General features: G+C 40.9%; 1 protein-coding gene and 1 long non-coding RNA gene across 3 annotated transcripts in view; one reads left to right on the forward strand and one right to left on the reverse strand.

Annotated features, from left to right (window-relative positions):
• The window catches only part of LOC127008797 (uncharacterized), a gene marked incomplete at its 5' end in the record, with an annotated part of 35,850 nt that extends 17,114 nt beyond the window's left edge, over positions 1-18,736 (forward strand). The window contains 3 exons of the mRNA XM_050881197.1: positions 1,719-1,843; positions 10,272-10,378; positions 15,873-18,736. Of these exons, the coding sequence (XP_050737154.1) occupies positions 1,719-1,843; positions 10,272-10,378; positions 15,873-15,958 (318 nt within the window). The remainder of the gene's footprint in view (positions 1-1,718; positions 1,844-10,271; positions 10,379-15,872) is intronic.
• On the reverse strand, positions 12,614-15,788 carry LOC127008576 (uncharacterized). 2 transcript variants are annotated; one of them, XR_007761193.1, is made up of 4 exons: positions 14,774-15,788; positions 14,326-14,418; positions 13,447-13,660; positions 12,614-13,144 (listed from the first exon to the last, which is right to left on the reverse strand). It is a non-coding gene; the product is annotated as an uncharacterized LOC127008576 (long non-coding RNA). The 2 variants fall into 2 exon arrangements; XR_007761192.1 differs by having other exon boundaries at positions 14,326-15,788.
• Positions 18,737-27,959: the final 9,223 nt, after the last annotated feature.

A 27,959-nucleotide genomic window follows, 5' to 3' on the forward strand; every position in this document is an offset into this window, starting at 1 on the left:
TTATAATATTCAAAGCTCAATATTGTTTTTAGTAAATATCCTACAATATTAGAATAGTTAAAAAGTGTTCAGTAGTCATTTCTTTCCTTATGTCCATCTTCGATAAATAATGCAGGCATCATGTTTATAAATATAATAACCTTTTCATACATATTCGGGCCAAATTATTCCCACAGCAACAAGAGAAAAAAAACATGTTTTACACTTAAACACGAGTAAATACATTACCTAACAACAAATTAAATGTGAATTAGTGAAAAACAAAAAATCAATTATAATCAAAAAATCGATTATAATAAAAAAAATCTGATTTTAATAAAAAGAAATCGATTTTTTTTTAATTAAAAAAATCGGGTTTTTTTTTCAACTCTGGTTTCTCGAAAACAATGATATCACCTCCGACACCCAGCATGGCTTCAGAAACAAGCGCTTCTTCTTAACGAATCAATCTGTTAGACTTCTTCCAAGGTATATATAAAAATTGGGATGACCACACCCACAGTCGTGTTATATACCTGGACTTTCAGAAAGCCTTTGACAAGGTACCGCACGAGCGACTCCTTAAGAAACTGCACTCGGCGGGCATTGGAGCCAATTTGATCGCGTGGATAAGAGATTGGCTCACCGACAGAAAACAACGAGTACTACTCAACGGACAGCCTTCCGATTGGCTTCCAGTCACTAGTGGAGTGCCTCAAGGGTCAGTGCTGGGACCCATTCTCTTTATCATATATATCAACGACCTAGAAACAGGACTGAAATCCACAATATCGAAATTTGCTGATGACACCAAGGTGGGTGGAAAGGCCCTCACAAAGACCGACTGCGAAATTATCCTGAAAGACCTCAATTACATTATCGAATGGTCGGAAAAATGGCAAATCTCCTTTAATGTTGACAAATGCAAAGTCATGCACATTGGGTCCAGAAATAGTAACTATTAATACATCATGAATGGGAAACTTCTGCAGGCGATGTAGGAGGAAAAGGATCTTGGGTCACTATCAGCAGTGACCTGAAACACGCGAATAACTGTAAAAAAGCATATAACAAAGCCAACACTATGCTCGGGTTCATAGCGAGGAACTTCGACTGTAAAACGCCAGACATGATGCTATCCTTGTATAATTCCATAGCAAGACCACACCTCGAGTATGCAGTACAGTTCTGGTCTCCTAATCACAGAAAGGACATCGAGTTACTGGAAACGATTCAACGACGCGCCACGAAAATGATTCCAACCTTAAGGACTCAACCGTACGAGGAACGACTCAAGCGACTCAATCTCTTTACACTGGAGAAAAGACGCCTACGAGGGGATATAATTCAAGTCTTCAAGTACCTGAAAAAGCTCAGTAACGTTGATTACACCAAATTCTTTGAACTGTAAACCGACCCAAGAACTAGAAATATCGGTTTACCCATTCAGTCAAGTCGATGTAACACAGACATTGGAAGGAGTTTCTTTTCAAACCGAGTCATCCGCCACTGGAACAATCTTCCCTCAGAGGTAGTAAATGCAAATACCATCAACTTCTTCAGGAGTAAACTGAATATCGAGGTGCTTTAATCTGCTCCCCAGGCCCCAAGTGGCTGTCGAGCAGATTAAATCACCAAAGCGGGCAACCTTGTAATGAGCCAATAGGCTTTATGTTGCCTGCATTTCCACGTTTCCTCCTCCTCCTCCTCCTCATCTCACCCCCCTCTTTCCTCCGCAGGCCTCGAATGAGCATCTGGTGCAGTACACGCCAGAAAACGATACAGATGGCTTCGAAACCTCCCGCCTGGGTCTGCGTTTCGTGGCGGGCCCCAGGCACTTCCCTTCAGGATTACTGCATCTAAAGTAAGTAATTTGGGAGGTTTGCCTCACGCTAATTTGATAGGACACTCAGGCCGGTATTGTCAGACGCTTCCACCCCTCATCTCAACTATTTCTAAGGCCAAAAGGGTGAGCAGTCGGGTTCTAATGAGTGTTTCTTTAGGTTCATGGTACAGAGGAAGGATCAAACTATCAGTGTTACGCCACGAATTTCCTCATTACTACACTCCCACACGACCACAGCGGGTAACGAAACACACGAGAAATTAATCCAGACAGGAAAAGGTTTCCCGGCTCCGGGGATCGAACCCGCGACCAGCAATATGGGAGAGCCACTCCTTAACCAGTTGGCCAAAGAGATAACCCCCATCAGGCAAGTCAGCTGCACTACACCAGAAGGGTCATAACCAGTGGTGGGCACGGTTCTGCTAATCCGCTAACCGCTAATTAGCGAAGCTAACTTTTTCGTTAGCTGTTTAACGTTTTCGCTAAATTTGGAAACAGCTGTAGTCTGTTACACGAGAACTGGCAGAGATTTTCCTTCAGGGATGAACTCGCGGGCTTGGCATCATTGCTTGAGTGACGGTGTCTGCGCTGCTCATTGGCTGTTATTTACTAGATCTAAGCTAAGGCAATTTCGGTGGCCATGCATACTATCTCTCGCGCTCTGTTACCTCTTAAAATAAATACTATTTGTATATAAATATTGTGGATATAAAATATAGTGGAGGCTGCTGGTGCTGCCAGTGTCACAGCAGTGTCTGAGTTGGGTAGCAATGCTATTATTGAAATAATGCCTAATTCTATTCTTAACATAGTTCAGCGTACTCACTAACGGACAGACGGCGAGCTTTTATAACTTTAAGTCACATGTCAAGAGGACAGACCCAGCGCATGCCACCCAGTTTGATCATCATATGATTTTGACTTGCTATACCATTCTGGAAAGCTCTTTGTCTAAGCTACAACATATTGAAATTTTAGGTCACTAGGTCTGTTTGTAAATGTTTTAGAGCCAAAATACCAAACCAAAGATAAATCCATTTACAAAAAAGTTAGCGGTAAGCGGTTAGCGTTAGCTTTCACTAAATTCTTTATCAGTTTAGTGGTTTAGCGTAAGCGAAGCTAACTTTTTACTTAGTGGATTACCAGATTAGCGAAGCTAACTTTTCGGTTAGCGGTGCCCACCACTGCATGATAAACCTACCCCTGTGTGGGTGTATATTAATTTATTTACATGTGCATCGTTAATAACAGGAGCAGAATAATGTAGGACATGGTGTATGCAAACAAAACTGATTACCAAGGCAGATTTTAATTATCCTTGAAGGGGCACTAGGCAGCTAAGAGAGAGAGAGAGAGAGAGAGAGAGAGAGAGAGAGAGAGAGAGAGAGAGAGAGAGAGAGAGAGAGTTTACGGATATATACAATCTATGCTCCCTTACTAATGAGACTTTCTATAAAGTGAAGGCTTTCTTTGTTAATTTATGGTATAGGTTCACAGGTATCACGTGTTTGAATATTCCCTAAATTTAACCTTATAACATTAACAAAACCGCGAACAGCTAGCATAAGTCTCGACTCAGAAAAATCTCCTTTTCTTCCTTACTAAATGAGACTTTCTAATAACATAATTAGTTCTCCCTTTGTTAATTTATGCCATGATTTTCCACTTATCATGTGTCTGAAAATTCTCTAAACTTAACCTAAGCTAACAAAACCGCGAAGTTACTATATACGTCTTTACTCAGAAAAATCATATATGTTTCCTCGGTGATGAGACTTATTATCTAACAAAGGGAGGTATTTCTTTGTTAATTTATGCTATACATTTCTGGCTATCTTGTATTTGAAGCTACTCTAAACTTAACCTAACCTAACAATACCCCAAACTGTTACCATATATACGTCTTAACTCAGAAGAATTATATATGAGATTTTCTATATAACACATTGAAGTCTTTCTTTGTTGATTTTTACCTTAGATTGCAGGCAGTCGTGTGTTTGAAGATACCCTATACTTAACCTAACCTAACAAAACCCCAAACAAATACCACATCTTGATTCAGAAAATTCATGTTTGCTTTCTTATTAAAAGACTTTCTATACAAAAAAGTGACTTCATTCTCTGTTGATTTATACCATAAGTCGCTAGCTGTTGTGTGCTTGAAGAGACTTTTAGCCTTACCTAACTTACAGTGGTGGGCACCGCTAACCGAAAAGTTAGCTTCGCTAACTGGTAATCCACTAAAAAATTAGCTTCACTTACGCTAAACTGCTAAACTGATAAAGAAATTAGTGGAAGCTAACACTAACCGCTAACTTTTTTTTATGGATTTAGCTTCGGTTTATAGTCTATCGAATCTAACTTGAGTCTTTAGGCACGGCTCCCATAAGCCGCGCTACTGCCACATCACCCCATCACTCTCCTCAGAGGAGCTCGCTAGCCCCCCTTCCCCCCCCCCCCCCTCTCTCTCTCTCTCTCTCTTATTTACGTTATATATAATATATTTTGCTTGGCTGTGCAGGACGCGAGAGTGAGACCTACGTGAGTCTCCCGTGGTGGCGGAAGGGTGAAGGTGCGGCACCATCGCATGAGCCACGTTGTCATTCATAACACTATGCAGTCGTATTATATATATATATATATATATATATCTATATATATATATATATATATATATATATATATATATATATATATATATATATATGTGTGTGTGTGTGTATATATTCCATAACTGGATAACGTACAGACTAACAGTGAGACAGATCGCCTTGTGTAGGTCATCGGTAGATGTGTAAATGGGGGGTTCCCCAGGCCAAGCCACAGGGCTCAAATTAGAGTCGATGGACTATAGTATTTTGGCTTAAAACTCTTAAAAACAGACCTAGTGACCTTAAGTTTCAACATGTCGTAGTTTAGACAGAACTTTCCAGAAAGGTATAGCATGCCAAAATCAGCTGATGAAAAAGGTGTACACAAATAAACAAATTAAATTCAACATATTCTTTATTTAAGCCTTACATATGAACTTGCAATAGCAGTGCAGAAAGACAAAACCTGATAAGATATCTGATGACACACTACATAGGACTGTTTCCCAACACAGCTGGGGATAATGGATCAATTTAGATACATAAATGTAAATAATACTAACTATATTAAGTGAATAAGTAAATAGGAGTGCAGAAAGACAAAATCTTATTACTAATAAGATATATGTGATGAGTGATGACACACTACACAGGACTGCTCCCACACACATCTGGGGATAGGGTGTCACTTTAGATACATAAATGTGGGACTCTAGTACGTGCAGTGGAAGCATATTGCAGACGAACAGGTCCACAATCTTTGTGTCCACCACAGACTGACGGACGCTAGTGCCAGCAGCTGATTGACCAAACGCCTCGCCAATGGTGGGCTGGTGTCTTTTCTTTGCAGGTGGGTGCGATGACTGGCTGGCGGTGCTACTGTCACTACCAGGAGGAGAGTGCCTGTTTTTTTTTCCCACGGAGAGAGCCAGCCTTGATCCTTTCCTCAAACTGGGTGGCATGAGCTGGGTGTTTCCTCTTGACATGACTCTGACTTCAAGTTGTAAAGGCTCGCCGTCTGTCCATCATTGATGGTCTCCTTGGAACCGGAAGTGCAAGACATTGGCGTTCGTCATATCTCGTGATTTAAGGACAAAGTACTTCTCCAGGTGGGGCCACGGGTCCTGGAACTTCTGGGACTCCTGGCCGGCAGCTTGAGTGTACGTCGATAACGATAAACAAGGCGACAATAATGAACGCGATGACTACACGGTGACAACGTCGCAGCTGAACTGAACAAAGAGCCCAACAACAGTGCAACAAGCAACAACAAGAAGAGAAGAGAAAGAAACCTCCAGTTTATCCTAAATCCGTATATTTTACTAAAGATTTCCCGTAAATTTACGCATTTTTTACTTTTTTTTCCATAACTGACACTTACTTTTATCATTTTAAATTAATTTCTCGTCAGGTGGAAAATATCGAATTCTTGTTATTAAATCCCGAGTTTAAAGAGTTGGTAATGGAAGATGCATTACTCTAAATACCAAAATGTTTCCCTAATAATTGTCCAGTTACCCAACTTTAGGGCGAAATTTACCCAAAAGTGGAAGCCCTGGAATTATTGCGCCATGTGGCTCAACTGGTGCTGTGTCTGCCCACAACAGACAAGAACAAACCTGTATGAATTTTTAGTGCACTTAAAGTTAGCGTAGGAGGAATTACATTTAGCGGAAGCTAATTGATCCGCTAACTGTTTTCAAATTACCGAAAACGCTAATCAGCTAACGAAAAAGCTAACTTCGCTTCGCTTCGGTTAGCGAATTAGCGGAACCGTGCCCACCTAACTATAACCCAAACCGTCAATATATATATATATATATATATATATATATATATATATATATATATATATATATATATATATATATATATATATATATATATGCAGTACCCTCCCGAGTTTCGCGCTTGCTTTATTCCGAAGGTATAGCGCTAAACTCGAGGATCGCGAAACTCGTGATATTGAAATCCATGAAAAAGCGCTTATTGGTTCCGACCCGTGGAAAAACTGACTTTTTTTTTTTTTTTTTACTTCTTTGTTATCTCAATTATTTCGACTTTACTCCCTTGTTATCTCAAAATACGTACCTTGGTAATAGGAAGAAAATGGGAAGTGAGAACAGGTCGTTTTGAAGCCGCAGTTGAGGGCGGCTGCCTTACAATTGGCTGGCAGTTCTGAAAACACGTTGTGATCCACGTGGTGTCGTCTGCTAAAGTAAGGGCTGTCGCGGTCACCCGTGGGACAGTTGGACAAACTTATATTTTCTGTGTGTTATGAAATAATCTGCTTACTCTTTCTGTCATAAATCATTAAATCACTAATATCATGATTGACTTTTCAATGCCTATTATACGTACGTGCACCCGCCGCCGCAGCCGCAAAATAGCTCGCAGAGAGGTTCAACCTGCGTACTGCTTCCATATTTCCCTCACCGCTCACAAAGATCACAAGCGGACAAACTAGAACAAAACCAGGCAAATTAATACTTTTAATGCTGTGTATTCCCACAGTGCGCATGCGTGGTGCAGAGCCAAGTGATTAATTTCAGCGGAGAGATATTTCTCGCAACACCGGACAGTGTAGTGGACCGTCGCTGCCATGCATTACAGGTCAAAAGAAGAAGAAGAAGAAGAGGAAAACAACAACGGAAGTTTTACAATTTTCAAAGACTGGAGAAGAAAAGTTTTTTGGACTGTGGTTCCACAGCATTGGGTGTTCTCTTATCTTGTTAATCAAGCAAAGCAGCTTTGCCAGACCACTTTACGAGTCTCTTGGTTGGCCATCTTCCACTGCTCCTCACTCCTCAGCCACTGCCGTCGTCTGTTTGTTTACATACAGCCGTGACGTACCCACATACCCACGCTCGTACCCACAACCGTTTTCCATTCATACGGACAACCAGCAACTCGCTCCGGGTTGGGCATACGGGCAACCTCGGTTGCCCATAGCCCCAGTGGTTGGACACCACCTTTCAAGGCAGCACGCATGACGCCGACGGTAGGTAGACGTGACCCGTACATGTCAAAGCAACGCGAAACTCGGGGCGGTAATGCGCGAAAGTCGATATGGTACGAATTTAGGACTAAGCGCTAACTCGACGATCGCGAAATTCGGATAGCGCGAAACTCGAGAGGGTACTGTATATATATATATATATATATATATATATATATATATATATATATATATATATATATATATATATATATATATATATATATATAGTGGAGAGCAGTGATGATTCGGCCACTTTTAGAAAAATATTTTAGAAAAAAGTTAAAGAAATAGTGTAATTTTGTTGATCTCAAAATGTTCCTTCATCCTTTGGCTCATTTGGTTGTTAATATGACACTCGTAGCCATTTCCAGTTTTCAGATGTAGGTGATGAAAAAAAAGTTTCTAAATCGTCCAAACCATACTCATCCATGGTGGTGGTTCGGCCAGGAGGTGGGATGGTATGGACACTCATAATACTCGTCATAATATTAATATAACTTAAGTTTGATTGGCTAATAAACAAGATTATATATATATATATATATATATATATATATATATATATACAAATATATATATATATATATATATATTTATTTATTTATTTATTTTTTTTTTTACGTCGCGGCCTATAGCGCCGGTAGGCTTCTTCCCGGTGGGGCCTGATGGTCGACCCAAGGCTTCTTCCCGGTGGGTCCTGATGGTCGGCCCAGCCCGTTCTGGCGCAGGCGAGTGTTTATAGTGGCGCCATCTTGCATTGGCTCATGCTGCCCTCCCGGAGCTCATCTTTAATCCTAGAATCTAGAGTCCGGGTTGATAGGTGGTCTTCTGGACAGCATGTGGGTAGTTTTAAGCCACTCGGCGGCGGCTGAAAAATCCCAGCTTGGTGGCACCGGGCGGGGATTGAACTCGCGTCCTCCTGAACGCGGTGCTGTTACTCTGTCGATTCAGCCACCGCCTCCCTATATATATATATATATATATATATATATATATATATATATATATATATATATATATATATATCTATATATATATACATATATATATATATATATATATATATATATATATATATATATATGCACTGAGTAAATTCATAAATGCTTCTATACTAATCAGACTTATTATCTGATACAATGTGCTCTTCATTTGTTGATTTGTGCCATAAGTCCCTGCCTATCATGTGGTTGAAGATACCCTAAACTTATGCTCACTTAACAAAACCTTAAACAGTTACTATAGGTCTTAAATCATAAAATTCATATATGCTTCCTTAGTAATGAGCATAGCTGGGCACGATAACAGAAAACCTTATTCCCGATAACCGATAACTGATAATGGAAAACCTTATCGGTGATAACCGATATTCGTTAACTGGAGACACAAATATAGGCGATAACCGATACCCGATATAAATCCACAATTCCGATACTAGCTAGCGATAAGTCCGATAGGCGAAAACGATAATATAGTGATATTTCAAATGAAAAAACATACATGAATTAAAATTTAACATTATTTGTATTTTAGAAAACTTATAAAACCTGAAAACCACACGTTGACACGTACCTATAAACGGTAATACAAGAAACGCTTGAACCGGTGTTGTGTTATTTGCCGTCCCCACCGTCAAAAGCTGGCGCTTTTGTTTACAAACACTGGTCTGTCGTGAACTGCGCATGCTCAGAAAGTGTAGACCTGTACAGTCTCACAAAGATTTTTAGCCGTAATTAAAGTTGCTGGAAGGCTGAATCAGACATACAGTACCACTACCACCATCCCCGCTGCTTCTAGAACGACACTCTGTACGAGTTGTTTTTATATGTATAGAGTGTCATTCTAGAAACAGCGAGTATGGTGGTACTGTTCGTCTGATTCAGCCTTCCAGCAACTCTTGATGTGTTAAAAAGCTTTGTGAGACTGTACAGGGCTACGCTTACTAGTCTGAACATGCACTCTGTTTGTTTTGACGATGGGATACCAAATAACACAACACCGGGTGCCTTCAATACCATGTCATGCTCACAAACGTATATGGAATATCAAATTTGAGGCAGTGAATAATCATTTTTGGGGCAAAGCAAAATTATTTTTCTCTTTGATATATTGATTTTTGAGTCTAACATAAAAAATAAGCTAATGTTTTAATGTTGATGATCTAAATCTAAGTATGAAATCTCTTCACTGAACATATTTCATACCCCGAAATTTTTTCATTCAACCCAGGCCACGCATGCGCAGTGGGGAGGAGACAACATTTTTTTTTTCTGAGAGGCAGAAAAAAAGTATCGATTATTGCTAGTTTGGTTACAAAAGTAATGGAGATACCGATATATATTTAAATAAGTAGCGGATGGCCAATAACCTGATTTTGTTATCAGCGATAAAGTATCGCGATAACTTATCGCGACAACGCCCACCTATGATAATGAGACTTTCTATACAGCAAAATGAGGTCATTCGTTGTTGATTTATATCATAAGTTGCTGGTTATTATGCGTTTGAAGATACCCTAAACTTAACCTAACCCAACAAAACTACAAAGTTACCCTTCGCCGTTACTCCGAAAAATCATGTATGCTTCATTAAGAATGAGACATTGTTATATAACTGAGTGAGCTAATTTTTTGTTACTTTATGTCATCAGCTGTTGCCTATCATGTGTTTGTAGATGCTCTAAACTTATCCTAACCTAACAAAACCACAAAAAGTTACCATACATCTTGACTCAGAAAAACTCATATACGCTTCCTTTCTAATGAGACTCTCTATACAACAAAGTGAAGGCTTTCTTGTTTATGAATATGGCTTTGAGTCCAGCCCTCCAGTCTCCTCTTTCCTCGCCCCGCAGATGCACCGCTACCACCGCCGCCGTGTACTACCAGTCATCTGAAGAGTCGGCAGAGGGCCAGCTACTGCAAACCGGGTCCGTCCTGGAGAGTAAAGGCGCCTACACAGGTGAGAGTCCTGCTTGGCTACCTGGCGCCACTCTGTTCAACATTTATGTCATTGGTCTATCCATAATCAAGCCACATCCTCTCTCAAACTGAGGCTTCCCATAATTTTTTATTATTTCTTTTTTGCAGAAGAGGAAGATGCTTAAGTGTAAAAAAAGTTATAATGAGAAAAAAAGGCCTGCTAAACACTGCCCTTATAAAAAAGAGTTTAGCAGAGTTTATCTATGAAAGGGATGAAAAAATGAAGATGCTGGTTAACTCTTGCATAGGGGATTTTGGACAGTATAGGGATAAACTGATAAATTCGGGTTCAGTTATAGTGCTCAATACTGTGATGCTGTGGCGTAGCATATTTTTAAAGTTAATAAGAACATAATATTTTCAGCCTTCCTTTTTCTCAATTTTTATTTGCTAAAATTCTCTCTCCAGTCGATCCTTACCCTTGATTTCCGAGTTATCCATTTAATCTATGCACTCAGATCCCCAGCTTTCAACTTTACATACTTCGCATGGCTCTACACCTTTTGTTTTTCCTTCATACCCACTCCTAAGAAGCGTTTAGATCTACCAACACAACGTTTCTTCCCTTTAAAGAGCTTTGCCCCCTGCAGATTCTCAAGTATGGTGTAACAGTAGTACATGCATGGTCTGTGCTACTTAGAGCTTGGATACTATTGACTGGGCCGTACTTTAAAACCATCCGCCAAGGTCGGCGAATGCCTGGCGAAGTTACGCTTGGCGATCGTGTCGGTGAGGAAGCCCGTACTTTAAACACCCATTTTTCTCCAGCGGTGGCGATCGCCAGTCTCGGCGACCGAAAGTGATCGCCCGCGCTAACACTCCCAAAGCCTGCTAGATGTAGCACCGTGTCGACTAAAAAGCGCGGGAAATTTGTATGGTGCATATTCATCCTTCGCATACATTATATGCTGAGTACCCGCTTTGGGTACATCAGGGTCTCCTTCGACGAAATTTATCAAAAACATGACGGTAATTACTATTTTTCGTTTCGAAATATGTAGAAAAACAAAATATGAGGAATATATACATATATATGAAAAGGGCCTCTGACCCCACACCTGGGGAAAGGAATAAGGGAAAAAGGTAGGAATCGTTCTGTGTGTGTGTGTGTGTACATGTGTGTGTGCGTGTGTGTGTGTGTGTGTGTGTGTGTGTGTGTGTGTGTACATGTGTGTGTGTGTGTACACGTGTGTGTGTGTGTGTGTGTGTGTGTGTGTGTGTGTGTGTGTGTGTGTGTGTGTGTGTACATGTGTGTGTGTGTACATGTGTGTGTGTGTGTACATATGTGTGTGTACATGTAATGGATCACGAAAAGAGGTTGGCAACAGAATACTATGCCAATCTCTCAAAAGTTCATGAAAGCCAATTGGAACTAATTGCCATTCAAAAGAGGTGTGTCAAAGAATATCACGAGAAAAACTTGGCTCGACTAAAAAATCACTAATCATTTTTTTCTTCTGTTCTGAAAGACTTTCAGGATATGATTGTCGTATTAAACATCAAAATACTTTTCCAATAGATTTTATTAGTCAACCATATAAAACAGATTCCACAAAAATATAAAACTTGAAAACAAATATAACTTATTTTCCAGACTGAAAACCACACTACCTGAAGGTAGAGTAGGGTTCCACGCCTGTGTGTTTGCATGTCCTGTGTGTGTAATGGGAGTATATGCTATAGCTATGTGTGACTGTGGAGCTCAGAGCTCATTCCTGTCCAGTTGGCCCTTTGAGCTTGTAGTGGGAGAGACCCATTAACCCAGCACGGGCCAGATAGTCACCCCATTTGGTATAGTGCCTGCAGCCTTTGTATTGGCTTACTCCCTCAGTTTACAAAACCCAAAAAAGATACAGACAACAGTTTACTTTTATCACTATTTGGGCAGCAAAAATTGGTCCCTAACATTTATATCATTTCATGTTATTCATTTGAAAATACATTATTTATCATGTTTGCCCTCTTCCTCTGTCCTGCATGTCTATTTTGTGCATTCTCAATGAGTCTTTCTTCTTCATTTATAATATCATTGTCATAATCTTCCATATCTTCATTCCTGTCTGCCATTGCAATGTTGTGCAAAACAGCTGCACTGCAGATTGTGGCCATGGTTGTGTCCAGGCTTGTACGCATAGGAATGGCCAGACAACGGAATCGTCGTTTCCACACTCCAAATGCTCTCTCTATTACATTACGGGTTTTAGCATGAGCCGTGATGGATTCCCAACAGGAGTCATAAGAAAGGGACGAAGAGGGTAGGCTGAGTCCCCTAACAAATGGCCATTGTAATCGCCAGCTTGCAACTGAGCATACAGAGAACTATTAGCAAATATTCTGCTGTCGTGGACTGATCCTGGCCATCGACAAATAATATTATAAAATGTTAAGTCTGGACCACACACTGCTTGTACATTTAATGAAAAGAAGCCCTTTCTGCTTCGGTAAGTTTCTGCTTGCTGACCACCTGGACTGAGAATGGGGATGTGTGTGCAGTCTATTGCACCAATGACACCTGGGAATCCAGAGATTGCTTCAAAGTTTGTCTTGATGGACCCTAACTCATGCCTTCCAGGAAACTTTACATACCGCTGATATAAAGCAGCAATGGCACGCACAGTATGTGAAGAGCATGAACTTACAAACTGCTGAGAGACATCCAGGCAATCTCCAATAGTTTGGTGCAGGTCACCAGTGGCCATCCATCTTAAGGTGATGAGGAGTTGAAGGTGAGGTGGTACAGGACATCCTATGGAAGGAGAGTAAATTGTTAAGGATAACCAAGAATAAATCCCATATCTTGCATTCCATTGTAATATATCATCTATATGTAGGGCAACAACTGCTAATGATTTTGATTAATGTATTTGATGACGTGGGGATATGGTATTTATTTGCTATTCACCACCCCCAAAAAATTAAGGTTATGTTTGAAACATTAAAATCAGCCATGACAACAGTTTCCAAAGGACTGGGTGCATGACTAGAGAACTTAAAGAATTACCACATGTTTAAATCATTATAGCGCAATGGTATATTATGTACACTAACCTCTTGCATCAGCTGCCTCTGGTAAATGTAAGTCAGCAAGTAAGGCCCTTGCGCTTTGCTTTGATATCCTGAACCTGGATGTAAATTCCTCTTCAGTCAAAGTTAGGAATAAGTCCAAGCGATCCTTCACAATCCTTCTCGGCAGTCTGACCCTTTCCCCTGCAGCATCCTCGAGGACATCAAGCTCCTCAAAAACTTGTAAGGCTGCCATCATCTGAAGAATATACATTATATACAATGATGTAATGCTTATACAAACAAAGTATTATTGACTATTATATATGAATAATGATGTATGATGGAAAATGGACTTTGCCAGCAAGTAGTATTTATGTAATGTTATTCAAACAAAGTATTAGTGACTATTATGAGTTATGATGTATGATGGGACCTGTATGCCAAGAAATGAACTTTGACAGCAAGTAATATTTATGTAATATTAATGTGATATGCAACATATCATCAAGTAGTAGAACTAAGTGAAGAATCAATGTAATGACAATTGGTCTTCGAATATTTATGATACAGATGCTTTGGTATTGTTTTACAAGTGCACCTGCATCACGGCGAAAGACACCTATGTGCTTTATGAAGGGGGTGTAGGGCCCCTAGTTGGTTAGAAAAAAAGTTATCACGGGGATCGAGGTTAGGTTAGTTTTAGGTTTACCAATAAAGGGCGAGTGTCCTGCAGGAAATATCGATGGGTTTCACTAAATGGGAAGGGGGGGAGGGTAGAAGAAAGCTAATGGTAAGATTATTTCAAAACACACCAAAAACTACCCTCTAGAATATTTTCATCTGCCAGTGCAAGACGGGCACACTTGTAAAATTTTACTGATGTTTCTAGTAGTAACCCTTCATAAATTCTAGTTGGCTTACCTGGGTCTTGCTCTTGATCTAGGTTTAGGAGGGAGTGACCCCACTAGACAGTGACTACAGCCTTTATACTTGCTTGCACTCTTATGTCAATACCTGAAAATACAGGAAACAGGAAATACCTTCATCAGCTTTTGTTACATTTTGCCTATTAAATCCATCAATAATTTATAAATACACAACTGACGAATGATTCTGAATACTCATTTTGTAAATTTCATTATGAAATTATGATGAAAATAACAATTTATTAACTCATCCTGCATAAAATCAGTAATATGACTAGCCCGGGCAGGACTCAAGAATGTGGCCTTGGCACAGCTCATTATGGCTCACCTGCGGGCGTGAGACACCTTTGATGCACCTGACAGTACCGCTGCATTCATCAAAACATTCAAACAAAAATGGAAATTAACCTAATTATGTGAACGATAATACAGAGTGCACTTACCGGAGGAGGCAGGCGTCTTGAATCCTCATGGAGCGATACTATACATAGTCTTGAAAAAAGATGTAAATACATCGATATTTATAGAACTTGCTTGAGTTATTGCAAAAATAAATTAGTGTGTCTTTTCTAATTCGTTCAACTTCTCATGCTACTGCAGACATAGTAAAACAATTCAAATTTATGCCTTTCGCCAGCGGGAAAGGAAGCCTCCGCCCAAGATCTATAGTAACAGGTCTCCTCACTTTACCTCCACTGCGCAGCCTGTGACGTCAGCTGGCTGTGAGACAGTGAGGAAGACGGGGAACTATTCTATATTCCCCGTTCTCTCATTGCGCTGCCGTTCTCTCTCTCTCTCTCTCTCTCTCTCTCTCTCTCTCTCTCTCTCTCTCTCTCTCTCTCTCTCTCTCTCTCTCTCTCTCTCTCTCTCAAGAATACCCCATATTTGCCCCCAGATGTTGATGCTGTCATTATTATTAGTAGTAGTAGTATTGTGTGTGTGGTGTGTGTTTACTCACAAACGCAAATGTACGCATAACAGCTATAATATTTTGTATATCTCGCTACTTCATATTTTTTCTACATGTAATTCTTATAATGTGCCTTGTCAATGGCTATGAGTAGATACCCTCTACTCCATTCTTATTACTAGCTTACATGTGTGTGTGTGTGTGTGTGTGTGTGTGTGTGAGAGAGAGAAACTGGGAGCGACTGCCAGCTAGCTGTTACTACACGGAGGTTGGAAGAGCGACTGACCCCATCGGCCCCGCTGAACCTACCCTCGAACAGCCTGGTGACGTGAGTGCGCCAGCATCTGCGAAAATATGTCGGAAATGAGGAGACCTGGTACTGTAGATCTTGCCTCCGCCTGGACTTTCGTTCGGCGGCAAGTTCCATTACTATTTCGTCCTCAGCGCTGGCGAGGCTTAGCCCGGCGAAGCGTTCATTCCGTCTAATGGTACCAAATATCGGATCGCCCGGAGAACTCCAGTGCCAGGCCTGGCGAAAGGTTTTTAAAGTACGGCCGACTCTTACATCTGGCTGACTTCCTTCCCTTCACTAATTCCATTCCTACACTAACATTCCCCTTTGTTCATTGCAGGTGGGAGTGGTACCATCAGCCACAAGTGGGTTGCTTTCTTCTCTGTGGCTTTGCTTCACGCCTTATACCTGCTCAACATTCTCTAGACTTCCTCTGCAGCAACCCTTCGTCTGGAGTTGAATGCCCTCGCATAGCTCATCCTCAACTCATCACCCAGCCTGTCCCCCAAGATGTCACGAAGAAGGCAAAGGTGGCCCTATAGGCAGGATCTTCACCTCAGATTATGCTCCAACCTCCCAGCCAGACCACTCAAGGCAGCACCGTGTGTCCATCTCACCCCACCGCTAGCAAGATTCCTCATCTTTTACTCCGGTGTCATAACATCATAAATAAGCTCATCTCATGTCAGTTCAGTCAATATAGATGAGATTTAACCTTCCCAGTACCCACCAGTCACATGCAGCAAACTGAAAAAGAAGCACATAGCTTGTTTATAGATTGGTGAATGGTATGCCCTGAAGGGAGGAAGGCAAGGAGTTATTTTCAAAGCAAGCATGAACTGAGTATACATCTTTTTGTACTAGCGTGTTGTGTTACTTGGTGATAGTGTTGGGGTTAGCATTGGGTTTTATACAGCTTACAGACAGAGCTGCCACAGCCATTGCTTCTGCTCTTTTGTAATATGGGTGTTATATTTACTTTTACCATTACTACTTCATCTTCTATCACTGCTTCTATTACTAGTGCTACTACTACTACTACTGCTTCTACTGTAACGCTACACTACTACTACTACTGTCTACTAGTAGGGGAGAGCGGTGATTATTCGGCCACTTTTTAGAATAATATTTTTAGAAAAAAAGTTTAAGTAGTGTAATTTTGTTGATCTCAAAATGTTCCTTCATCATTTGGCTCTTTAGGCTGCTAATATGACACTCGTAGCCATTTCCAGTTTTCAGATGTAGGTGATGAAAGACAAGTTTCTAAATTGTCCGAACCATCCCCCCCCGTGGTGATGGTTCGGCCAGGGAGGTGGGATGGTACAGACACTCATATTACTCGCCATAATATTAATATAACTTAAGTTTGATTGGCTAATAAACAAGATTATATCTACTACAAAACATTTGTTTAAGGACAAATGTATCCTCTAAATATTAATGGGGGAAAAAAATAAAAGGAGAACTACAAGAAATATCTTAAAAATTTTGGTATTATGGCTTCCTTCTCTTCTCACAAGCATAATATCTGAATATAAATCAACCAAATTAACCTTTTTATAACCGTTGCAACACCTATAATGTTTAAATTGATATAAATTTAATAAAAATCATTAAAAAATCAACTGTCCGAATCATCACAACTCTGTAATAAAAAGCAAATGTGTGGTCACACTCCTTTTCCAGCACAAGAGCTGGGCGATTGCGTTATACGCAATACCTACGCCGTGCATCGCTGCGTCACCAAAATAATTTATAGCTCGCTAATTGCCATGTTTTTGAAGTAAGTGCTTACGATACACCCTGAAAGTACTACATACGAGATGCAAAAAAATATAAAATCGGACTTGCATTGAAAAGAACAGCTCTGAAGGCGTGGTTGTCCCTTTGTGGGCCAAGGCAACAAAGTTTTGCACATTCACACAAAATCTTGCAGCACTCAGTCCCATACACTTTACAATAGGTGCTATGGCCAGACCATCCCACTGTCCGAATCATCACCGCTCTCCTCTACTATTGCTTTTTCTCTCATTTATCATTTTATTTGTATTATTCTTTTCTTTCTTACTTTCTTTGTGTTATTTTTTTCTTTTCCATGCAGAGGAGGCAGACCAGTGGCAAAGCAAACCCACAAAAATCTGCAACAAGCTGCTCTGGAAAGAAGATGAAAGAAGATGTCAAAGTGATTCATTTAGGTTTGTTCAAGTCATAGGAAGGAGGAAGCAGTGATGAAGAAAGGCTGTTCCAGTGTTTACTAGTGTAAAGAAGTAAAATTGGGGGCATATGGTATAGATGTGCATGGCTATGGTGCTCATCTCCATCACATTGGCCCCTGAGTCTGTGGACACAGGGCCATTGGGACATCAAGGTTATCACAGTTTGCCCTCCCTAGGTTTCCCCAGGTACCCATTTATCAACCAGCCTCAAAGGGAGGATGAACACCTGGATGAGCTCTGCACTGACTGCCCAGGCCAGGATTCAATCCCAGGCCCACAGATTCTTATCTAGGCATGCTAACCATGGAGCCATTATTTACTAGTATAAAGTATGAAAAATTAAAATATTGATGAACTCTTGCATGAGGAGGTTGGACAGCACTGGGGTGAGTTAAAGTACGGAATAGTCTCGTGTACCAAGGAGGGGTGCAGGCATGCAGCAAGCAAGTTCAGAAGAGGAGTTACCATGAAAATTTAGATGAAAGATAGCAAAGGGAGTAATACTGCAGTGGAATTGAATGGGTTGAAGACATTCCATAAGAGGAAGGGAGATGAGGCAAAATGCATTTGACTCTGCTGTCCAAAAGAGCTGTGTGGATGGAGGCCTTCCACCCATGCAGAGCATCATACTCTAAACAGTGTCTGACAAGGCCCCTAAAAATAGATAGTGTCTGGAAGGGGGATATTGATGACGATGATACAAAATGCCTAACCTTAGGATATGAAGTTTCCATTTGAAATTCTAAGTTAAGGACAGACTTAGATTGTTTAATGTAGAAGACAGTGACAGCTGTGTGTTATTGAAGATTCAGGAACGGGTTTCTGGGAGATTGTGCTGTCAGATGGAGAAACTTTTTTTTTTTTTAACAATGAAGGATAACAAGGTCAGAGATTGAGCATTCTGAAGCATCCAACCTTGTTGTGTAATTTCTTTTGAGTTGGTCTTCATTTAAAAGATGAATAATGCAGAGTAGTCATATATCCCTTCTTTGTCATTCCATCTTGTATATATATATATATATATATATATATATATATATATATATATATATATATATATAGATATTGTATATATATATATATATATATATATATATATATCTATATATATATATAGATAGATAGATAGATAGATAGATAGATATATATATAGATATATAGATATATATCTAGATATATAGATATATATATATATATATATATATATAGATATATAGATATATATATATATATATACTCTCTCTCTCTCGAGTAGTGATGGAAATGGCTGACTAAAAACAATTGTCAAGTTGTTATTGAATTGGGATTTCCGGTTGTGGAGATTCAAATTGCACTATTTCTATATTTTGAAACTATACCATTTATGGAAATGTATGTGTAGGTGTTCTTTCTTTAAGGGTGTTCGCCAATTTGTACGCACCATTGCAGTAATGTTAATTGGAACCATGCCCGGGGTAAAACTTTAGCAAGTTTTGCATGTATGCACCCAGAAAACCCTGACGCTCCTGGAGTATCACAGTCTGGATCACTTGTTGGACCTTTAGCCAACTGCAGCTGAATATAGTGGGACTCTCAGAGAGAAGGATTCCTGCCACTAATTTGATTAATAGTGGGTATACACTGATAGTCTTGCATGAACAATGGGGCTTGTCTCAGAGGAGTAGCTGTATTCATCTCAAGCTGACTACAATTGTCCATAGTTGAGATTACTTGGTTGATGAGTATCTATTGCTAGTAAGGCTAAATTTAGCACTCAGTGGGTTTCATTTCTCTTGTTGCAATGTACGCTCCTATTGAGATGTTTGAGATCAAAGTGAAGAATGTGCTCTCATCTCTGTGTAAGACTCCTCTCGAGACACTCACTGTCTTGGACAACTTTAATGTACCTAAGTCTGTGCATTAAGAAAGGTGGCTATGAGTTGTTTGTAGGCTCCCATTACTCTGGGTCAAGGAACACAAACAATGTTCCTCTGAACTTTAAAATGTCCAAAAAACTGACAATTCCACGTTTTTCGTAACAGAAATCAAAGCTACATTGCTGTATGCAATGTATCAGTGCTACAGGAGTAGCTAGGGAGATGTATCATTTTTATCAGTACTCCTTTGAGGAGCTTCCTGAACTAAAATATTTTTCATAGTGCTGAGATCTTTGTTTTCTGTGAATGCAGGAGAGAAGTACTTATTTGGACTGTGTATTGGACATAGTTGTGGACCAAAGTCATTGTTGAACATCACTGTCTCTGATCTTATTTTTGCCAATGATGCAGTAATCCTTTCTGAGTTGTTGGAGGTGCTGGTGATGGTTCTTCAGGTTTTACATGAGGAGAAGAAGACTAGAATTCCAGGTCTCCTGGGCCAAGACCAAGGTATGGGTGTTTAAAGGTACAAGTATATAACATTCTCCAAACTTGTGCAGAAGGAGGTTTATGAATCTAAGTCACTTGTGTTCCCTCTGTTGCTGTATCATGGGGTAACATTAGAATTACTTCATCAAGTCACCGATTATATACTCCATAAGACTGAATCTAAGTCTTGTACATGCAATGCCTGTTAACTCCAATTCCATCTACATTGGCATGTATCATGTTACCCAGAAGTTGAAACTATATACTGGGTTCAATGTTTAACCTGTAAGAGACAAGCTTGAGTGGAAGAGGCCAAGGAGTTTCCCATAAAGCTCATGGTTGGGTCAAGTCAATGGATCCTGCTGTGATTTAGTCAGGATGGGAAAGGGTCATGCATGGAGCCATACTTGGCCTAACTTCTGGAAAAGGAGTTGTTAGTTACAAGTGGCAATGCACCCCCAGCATATGCTTCCATTTTTTTATGATACTAATTAGTACATGAATTAGATGGGACAAAGCTACGAAAAAAATGGTAAAAGGTATAAAAAAAATTCAAAACAAAGTTGGATCATCAAACTTTATTTTGACTTTATATTTTTCAGAGTAGTTTGATCTTTCCTGACATAAGTACAAATTGGAATGATGTCTATGAATTGGCAAACGCACCTTGGTCAGCATATACCACTGCTGAATACATACCTATGTGACATACCTATCAAACACTCTGCCATGTCTGTCAGGCTGTCACATCTATCAACTATCATATCAGCCAAAGTCTCATATCAGCTAGCCTGTCATATCTACCAGATTTTTATATCTGTTAGTCTCATATCTCCCAGTCTATCATATCAGCCATGCAGTCTTTCATATCTTCCGGTCTGCCATATATTCCAGTCTGTCATATCGACCATCAAATACATCTGCCAGTCTGTCATAATTATCCACCACATCCATCACATCTGCCAGTCTGTCATATCAGCATGCCATATCAACCTTCTGCATCAGCCTGCCGCCCTGTATGCCAGTGTCTGTCTTACCACTCTCCCACTTTAGGACAGACAAAGGCGGGAGGAAGGGTGGGTGGGGAGGAAAAAGGAAGGGAAGGGAAGGGAAGATAACAAGGAAAGGGAGGCAGTAGAAGGCAGGGAAAGGGAGATGAGTTCAAGGAGAGGAATTCAGGCATGAGTTTTATTAGCAATGAACATCCGTACTAATAGACTATTTTAATTCACATGCTGTCAAATCAGCATAATATAGGAAATGTCCATTAAGCTCTAAAACTACACAAACTGAGCCTCTCTACCGCCCCATTCTTTACTTTACTCTCTCTCTCTCTCTCTCTCTCTCTCTCTCTCTCTCCAATATCTGCCATTATATATATATACTATAAAGTTAATATGTGTCTTCACGTTTGGAGACTTAGCTTCCTACATTTGGGAGCTTTTTGCGTGCGCCATTTTTTGAGCGCTTGGTTAGTGGTTTTCTGTGCGCCATTTTTTGCGTGTGTTGTTAAGTGTTCGTCTCGAGTGTTTGTATTTGTTGGCACCACCTGATGACCTCGTGAGGAAGGTAACTTTGTGATATCACTCGCCACCTTCCTTGTCTGTTCTTCCTTGCCGCGACTCCTCGGCGAGAGAAGAAGGGGACGGGTTGCGAGTGACCCAAGCCCAAGACCTACCATACGCACCCTTTCCTAGCCCATGACCTACCATACGCACCCTGTCCAAGCCCTACCATACGAACTTTATCTAAGCCCAAGCCCTATCATACGCACCCTGTCCAAGCCCAAAGCCTACCATACACCCTGTCCAAGGCCAAGCCCTACCATACGCACCCTGTCCAAGCCCAAGACTTACCATATGAACCCTGTCCAAGCCCAAGACCTGCTATACAGACCTGTCCAAGCCCAAGACCTTCCATACGCACTTTGTCCAAGCCCAAACGTTTGTACTCGTTTAGAGGAAGAATTATAGTGAAGAAACCTAGCATTTTTGCAAAGATTTCGGGCGTGCAAGCGTTTGTTATTCGCATATCATTACGTATTATCATTATGTTGTTGTTAAGTCGCATTATAAGGCTTGTACTAATACCAACTCTACTTCTCCTTTTCCTCTCCTATTCCGCCTCCACTTTCTCCTCCTCCTCCTCCCCCTCCCTTTCCTTTTCCACCTCCATTTTCTCCTTCCTCCTCCTCCTGATCTTAAGATTTCTATTGTATTTTTCGTCATTGTCAACTCGATGCAGTAATGATTATGACTATGATGATTACAATGATAATGGTGATGATGGAATCTCTTTTTATATAAGGCATGTACGTGTGTATATTATAAATATCAGTGTGTGAATAATAATTATAATTGGTAACAATGAATACTATGTGTGTTGATATATATTAAAGGCCATAAATCACTTCTGGGTTCACAGACTTTCCAAAGCTTAATGATAATTATTTCTGGAATTATGAAAAGCGCTTACCTTTCTTCTTTCCTTTCACATTTTCACTTTACCATTCCTCGATTTTCCTTCCCTTCCTTCTCATATTTCTTTACCTTCCAGTTTATTTCCTATCCTTTCCTTTCCTTCATATTCCTCCCCCTCCCTGCTTTTCCATTTCCTCCCATCCCTCCCCTCTTCCTGTGCAGGGTGCCTCGTGCGGGTAAGGTCCTTTCCTCCTCATTCTTTCCCTTCCCTTCTGGTTGTCTTTTTTCCTCCCCTTCCTCATTCTCTCATAACATACTTCCTTTCCCATCCCATCTTTTGGTTGTCCATTTTTCCTTCCCTCCTTCCTCATTCTCTCTTGATATATTTCCCTTCCCTTTTATTGGCTTTTTTCTGCTCCCTCAGTCTCTCTTTACATACTTCCCATCCTTTCCCTTCCCTTCCCTTCTATTTGTCCTTCTCCCCTTCCTCATTATCTCTTTAAATACTTCCCATCCTTTCCCTTCCCTTCCCTTCCCTTCTATTTGTCCTTCTCCCCTTCCTCATTATCTCTTTACACACTTCCCATCCTTTCCCTTCCCTTCCCTTCTATTTGTCCTTCTCTCTTTCCTCATATTCTCTTTGCATACTTCCCATCCTTTCCCTTCCCTTCCCTTCCCTTCCCTTCTATTTGTCCTTCTCCCCTTCCTCAGTCTCTCTTTACATACTTCCCATCCTTTCCCTTCCCTTCCCTTCCCATCTATTTGTCCTTCTCCTCTTCCTCAGTCTTTCTTTATATACTTCCCATCCATTTCATTCCCTTCCCTTCTTTTGTCTGGTTTTGTTTTCTTTCTCCCCTTCCTCATTCTCTCTTTATATGCCTTCCTTTTTTTTTTTTTTTTTTTTTGGTATTTCGTTGGGGATATACCCCAACCTATATATCAAGATCTATAGTAACAGGTCTCCTCACTTCCGACGTATTTTCGCAGATGCTGGCGCACTCACGTCACTAGGCTGTTCGAGGGTAGGTTCAGCGGGGCCAACGGGGTCAGTCACTCTTCCAACCTCCGTGCAGTAACAGCTAGCTGGCAGTCGCTCTCAGTTTCTCACTCTCTCACACACACACACACACACACACACACACACACACACACACATGTAAGCTAGTAATAAGAATGGAGTAGAGGGTATCTACTCATAGCCATTGACAAGGTACATTATAAGAATTACATATAGAAAAAATATGAAGTAGGGAGATATACAAAATATTACAGCTGTTATGCGTACATTTGCGTTTGTGAGTGAACACACACCACACACACAATACTACTTCTACTAATAATAATGACAGCATCAACATCTGGGGGCAAATATGGGGTATTCTTGAGAGAGAGAGAGAGAGAACGGGGAATATAGAATAGTTCCCCGTCTTCCTCACTGTCTCACAGCCAGCTGACGTCACAGGCTGCGCAGTGGAGGTAAAGTGAGGAGACCTGTTACTATAGATCTTGCTATATATATACCTCTTTTGTTTTACTTTAGGAGCAGCGAGTAGCGGGCTTTTTTTTTTATTATTGTTTTCTTTTTTTGTTGCCCTTGAGCTGCCTCCTTTGTTGTAAAAAAAAAAAAATGTAGGAAGGCGGTTCCCCTAGTACTCTTTCCCTTTCCCTTTCTTCCCTATCCTTTCCTTTTCACTTTCCTTCCCCCCTCCCTTTGCATCAGTTGTTCTTTACCTGGGGCGAGTAATTACCAGAGGTGTTGCAACCCCAGATGGAAATAGTAATAGGTCTCTCTCTCTCTCTCTCTCTCTCTCTCTCTCTCTCTCTCTCTCTCTCTCTCTCTCTCTCTCTCTCTCTCTCTCTCTCTCTCTCTCTCTCCTGTTCTAACAAGTGAAGGGTTCAATGCGTGTCTGAGTACAACCACTACCTAATAAATTTGATTGAATTGCATGCCGTTATTAAATTCCTGCGTCTGGCTCATGTCAATATCACAAATCATTGAAATCAACTTGCCCTTAGTGGTGACCAAGAAGTCTACAATATATTCTAGAATCCTTAGTGGTGACGTTGCACTCGAGTCAGTCAGCTCACTGTTCAGTTGACCTTCGCGCCGTGTGGTGGTAGCTCAAGCTCGATCGTGCACCATAATATCCCCACCAGGTAAGTCAGCTGTAATGTCACACCTTTCTCAACGGTCACCGCCCTCCTGGGTTGGTGGTGCGCACGGCGACAGGTGTTATCCAAGAGGGTGACGCGGTGCTTCGCTGGTTCACACGACTCGCTTGGTGACCCGCCTCGTCTGTGCCCCTTGACAGCACCGTTAGGGTCCTGTGGCCGGCTTGTCACATACAGGTACTACCGTGTGGAGCTGTTCGTGGTCTAGTTCCCTTCGCTTGGACCCAGTAGGGTAAATGTCCAGAGTTGCCCATCTCACCGCGGTACTTCTCACCCTAACCATGGGTTAGATCTAATAATTCTATGCATTTTGAACCCCATATATATGCCTCGCAAATTGATAGAATCGCTGGTAGCGATTTTTGAAAAGTTAGTTTTTTGCGGCCGCCTCGGGGCGTCACGGGGGGGACTGGGATACTTTGTTCCTCCGCCTCCAAAATACGATATTACGCCTCCATATTGTACTTAAGGGACGAAATACATGTCCCTTAACCATAATATGAAGGCGGAAAAACTTAAAAGTAGACAAAAAGTGGTAAAGGTAGTGAAAAAGCATATTATACTTACACGCGTTGTATTTTGATGGCGGCCATATTGGGAAGTGAGCAGTGTTGCCAACGATCCGGTTAGCGATGGTACGCTAGGTTAGCGATGGTACGCTTAGTTAGCCATTAGCCCACGCATGTAAGACCAGGTCCACCACGCGTGGTTATTTTTTTTTTTTTTTATTTTTTTTTTTTTTACAACACGCACCTTTACGTAATACTATACCCGGCCCAAACCTTCACAAAAGCCTTTGGGTAAAGGTGCGCGTTCTAAAAAAAAATAATAATAACCACGCGTGGTGGACCTGGTTTCACATGCGTGGGCTAAGGCTAACTAAGCGTACCATCGCTAACCTAGCGTACCACCGCTAACCGGATCGTTGGCAACGCTGCTCACATCACAATGGCGTCGCCATGTAAACACAGCCCGCGTATGTATAATATGCCTTTTCACTACCTTTACCACTTTTTCATTACTTTTAAGTTTTTCCGCCTTCATATTATGGTTAAGAGACATGTATTTCGTCCCTTTAGTACAATATGGAGGCGTAATATCGTATTTTGGAGGCGCGAAGCTACTTTCAATAATTACCAAAACACTAACTTTAAAAAAATCGTTAGCAGCGATTCTATCAATTTGCGAGGCATATATATGGGGTTCAAAATGCATAGAATTATGAGATCTAACTCATGGTTAGGGTGAGAAGTACCGCGGTGAGATGGGCAACTCTCTGGACATTTACCCGTTTTAGTGCCGTGCCAGTATTTCATTACATACCTTATGAAACATCACTAGCTCTTCATATATCTTGGTTAAGATTCGTTTTAGTACCGTGCCAGTATTTCATTACCTACCTGATGAAACATCACTAGCTCTTCATATATCTTGGTTAAGATTCGTTTTAGTACCGTGCCAGTATTTCATTATATTTACCTACCTTATGAAACATCACTATATAGCTCTTCGTATAGCCTGTCTTTTTAACAAACTTTCAACAATCATGGAAGCGCTTTCAAAATCCAATTCAAGGACTATTTAGTATTGAAAATAGGGGATAATATTCACGAAAGCGCAGCCTCCTTTGGCGGCGGCCGCGGCGGTGCAGCGGGTGTTGCGAGAAATACTTCCTCGCAGAAACAAGTCGCATATACATGAGGGGAGGGTCCAGGGGGGCTCAGCCCCCCCTGATTAGAAGGAGGAGTCGAGAGGGGCGAAGCCCTCCCCCCCCCCCCCCCATTAGTAGGTCGTAAAGTTCGGTTGGAGTAGTTTAAATATGCTCCCCCTCCTTAAACCCTTTGCAAGCTATTTTGCGGCGGCGGTGCCGCCGCCGCCGTCGCCAAAAGAGGCTGTGCTTTCGTGAATATTATTCCCAATTTTCAGCAATAAATAGTAGTTGAATTGGATTTTGAAAGCGTTTCCTTGATTGTTGAACGTTTGTAGAAAAGACACATGAAGAGTGAGTGGTGTTTCATAAGGTATGTAATGAAATACTGGCACGGTACTAAAACGAATCTTTACCGCTGTTTACAGCAGCATAACTAGGTTATTCGTCCCCCACCCCACCCCAAACCACCACCAAATCCCTCGACCTTCAAGTATAGCTTCTACATTAATTTTATAACCTTTGTGTCACGCGGCAGCCAAAACCCACGGCTCATCATGCAAAAAGTGAGTTCACATTCTTACCTAGGTCGGGGGAGGAAGGCAGAGGAGCCCCTAAGCGTCCTGCAGCAGCCAAAACCCACACCCAAGGATTGTATACTTTAAGGATAGCTCACTAAGCATTTGTTTTACCCACAATGCACCGCGGATGACGTCACTCATGTACACAAATAGTGCTGGGCGGGAAACTTGTTCACTTCACTGTATTCTCACCGCAGCGTGCTCAGTAAAAATGGTGATTTGTGCTGTATATGGGTGTTACAGTGGCTCAACCTACATAATAAGGATAGCTTACTAAGCATTTGTTTTACCCACAATGCACCGCGTATATAATCTGGTTCACTCTCTCCATATAAAATGTATTAGAAAACCATTGCTTATTAATCTTGTCACTCATTCATAGTCAAATTTTGCGCTTTTTTGATTGTTAAGGATATGTAATTAAATTAGGCAGCTGTTGAGTTGGCAAATAGTATACAGTAATATAAATATTCGAGAAATATGTTATAAAAAATGTACTAAGAAAAATTGCTGTCTACCATATATCGATGCTTACGTTTTCTCAAGTTTCAAAGGAACACAAAGGAAGAACAAACAACAGCAGACCTGCTGGTCCTTACGAGGTTGTTTGTGACAAGCTACACTAACTATCTAATCAAAGGTGGAAGATGAAGGACAGCAAAGGCGAAAACTCCTCCCCACCCCCCCATGCCTCCAGCCAAAGCTGGCAGGAAAGGAAAAAGAACCATGCAGCATGGAAAAACTGCATAGAAATTATGTAGGAAAGAGGAAAGAACTGCCATTACTGCTACCACTAACCGGGCGATAAAAACGGACAAGGACACCAGTATTCGAAAGAACTTAACGTTATTACGACAATGAGTAATATCTTAGTTGCTGGTTGGATTCAAAATACTTGTCTAATCAATTCTTGAAGGCCGTAACTGTTGTACTATCAAAGACATCACAGAGTAGAGAGTTCCAAACATTAACAACTCGATTGAAGAAGAAGTGTTTAGCTTCGTGCGACGAGAATCTTTTACCACTTATCTTCAAATTGTGATTT

The sequence above is a fragment of the Eriocheir sinensis genome, chromosome 38 (genome assembly GCF_024679095.1).
Source record: "Eriocheir sinensis breed Jianghai 21 chromosome 38, ASM2467909v1, whole genome shotgun sequence".
Classification (NCBI taxonomy): Eukaryota; Metazoa; Arthropoda; class Malacostraca; order Decapoda; family Varunidae; genus Eriocheir; species Eriocheir sinensis.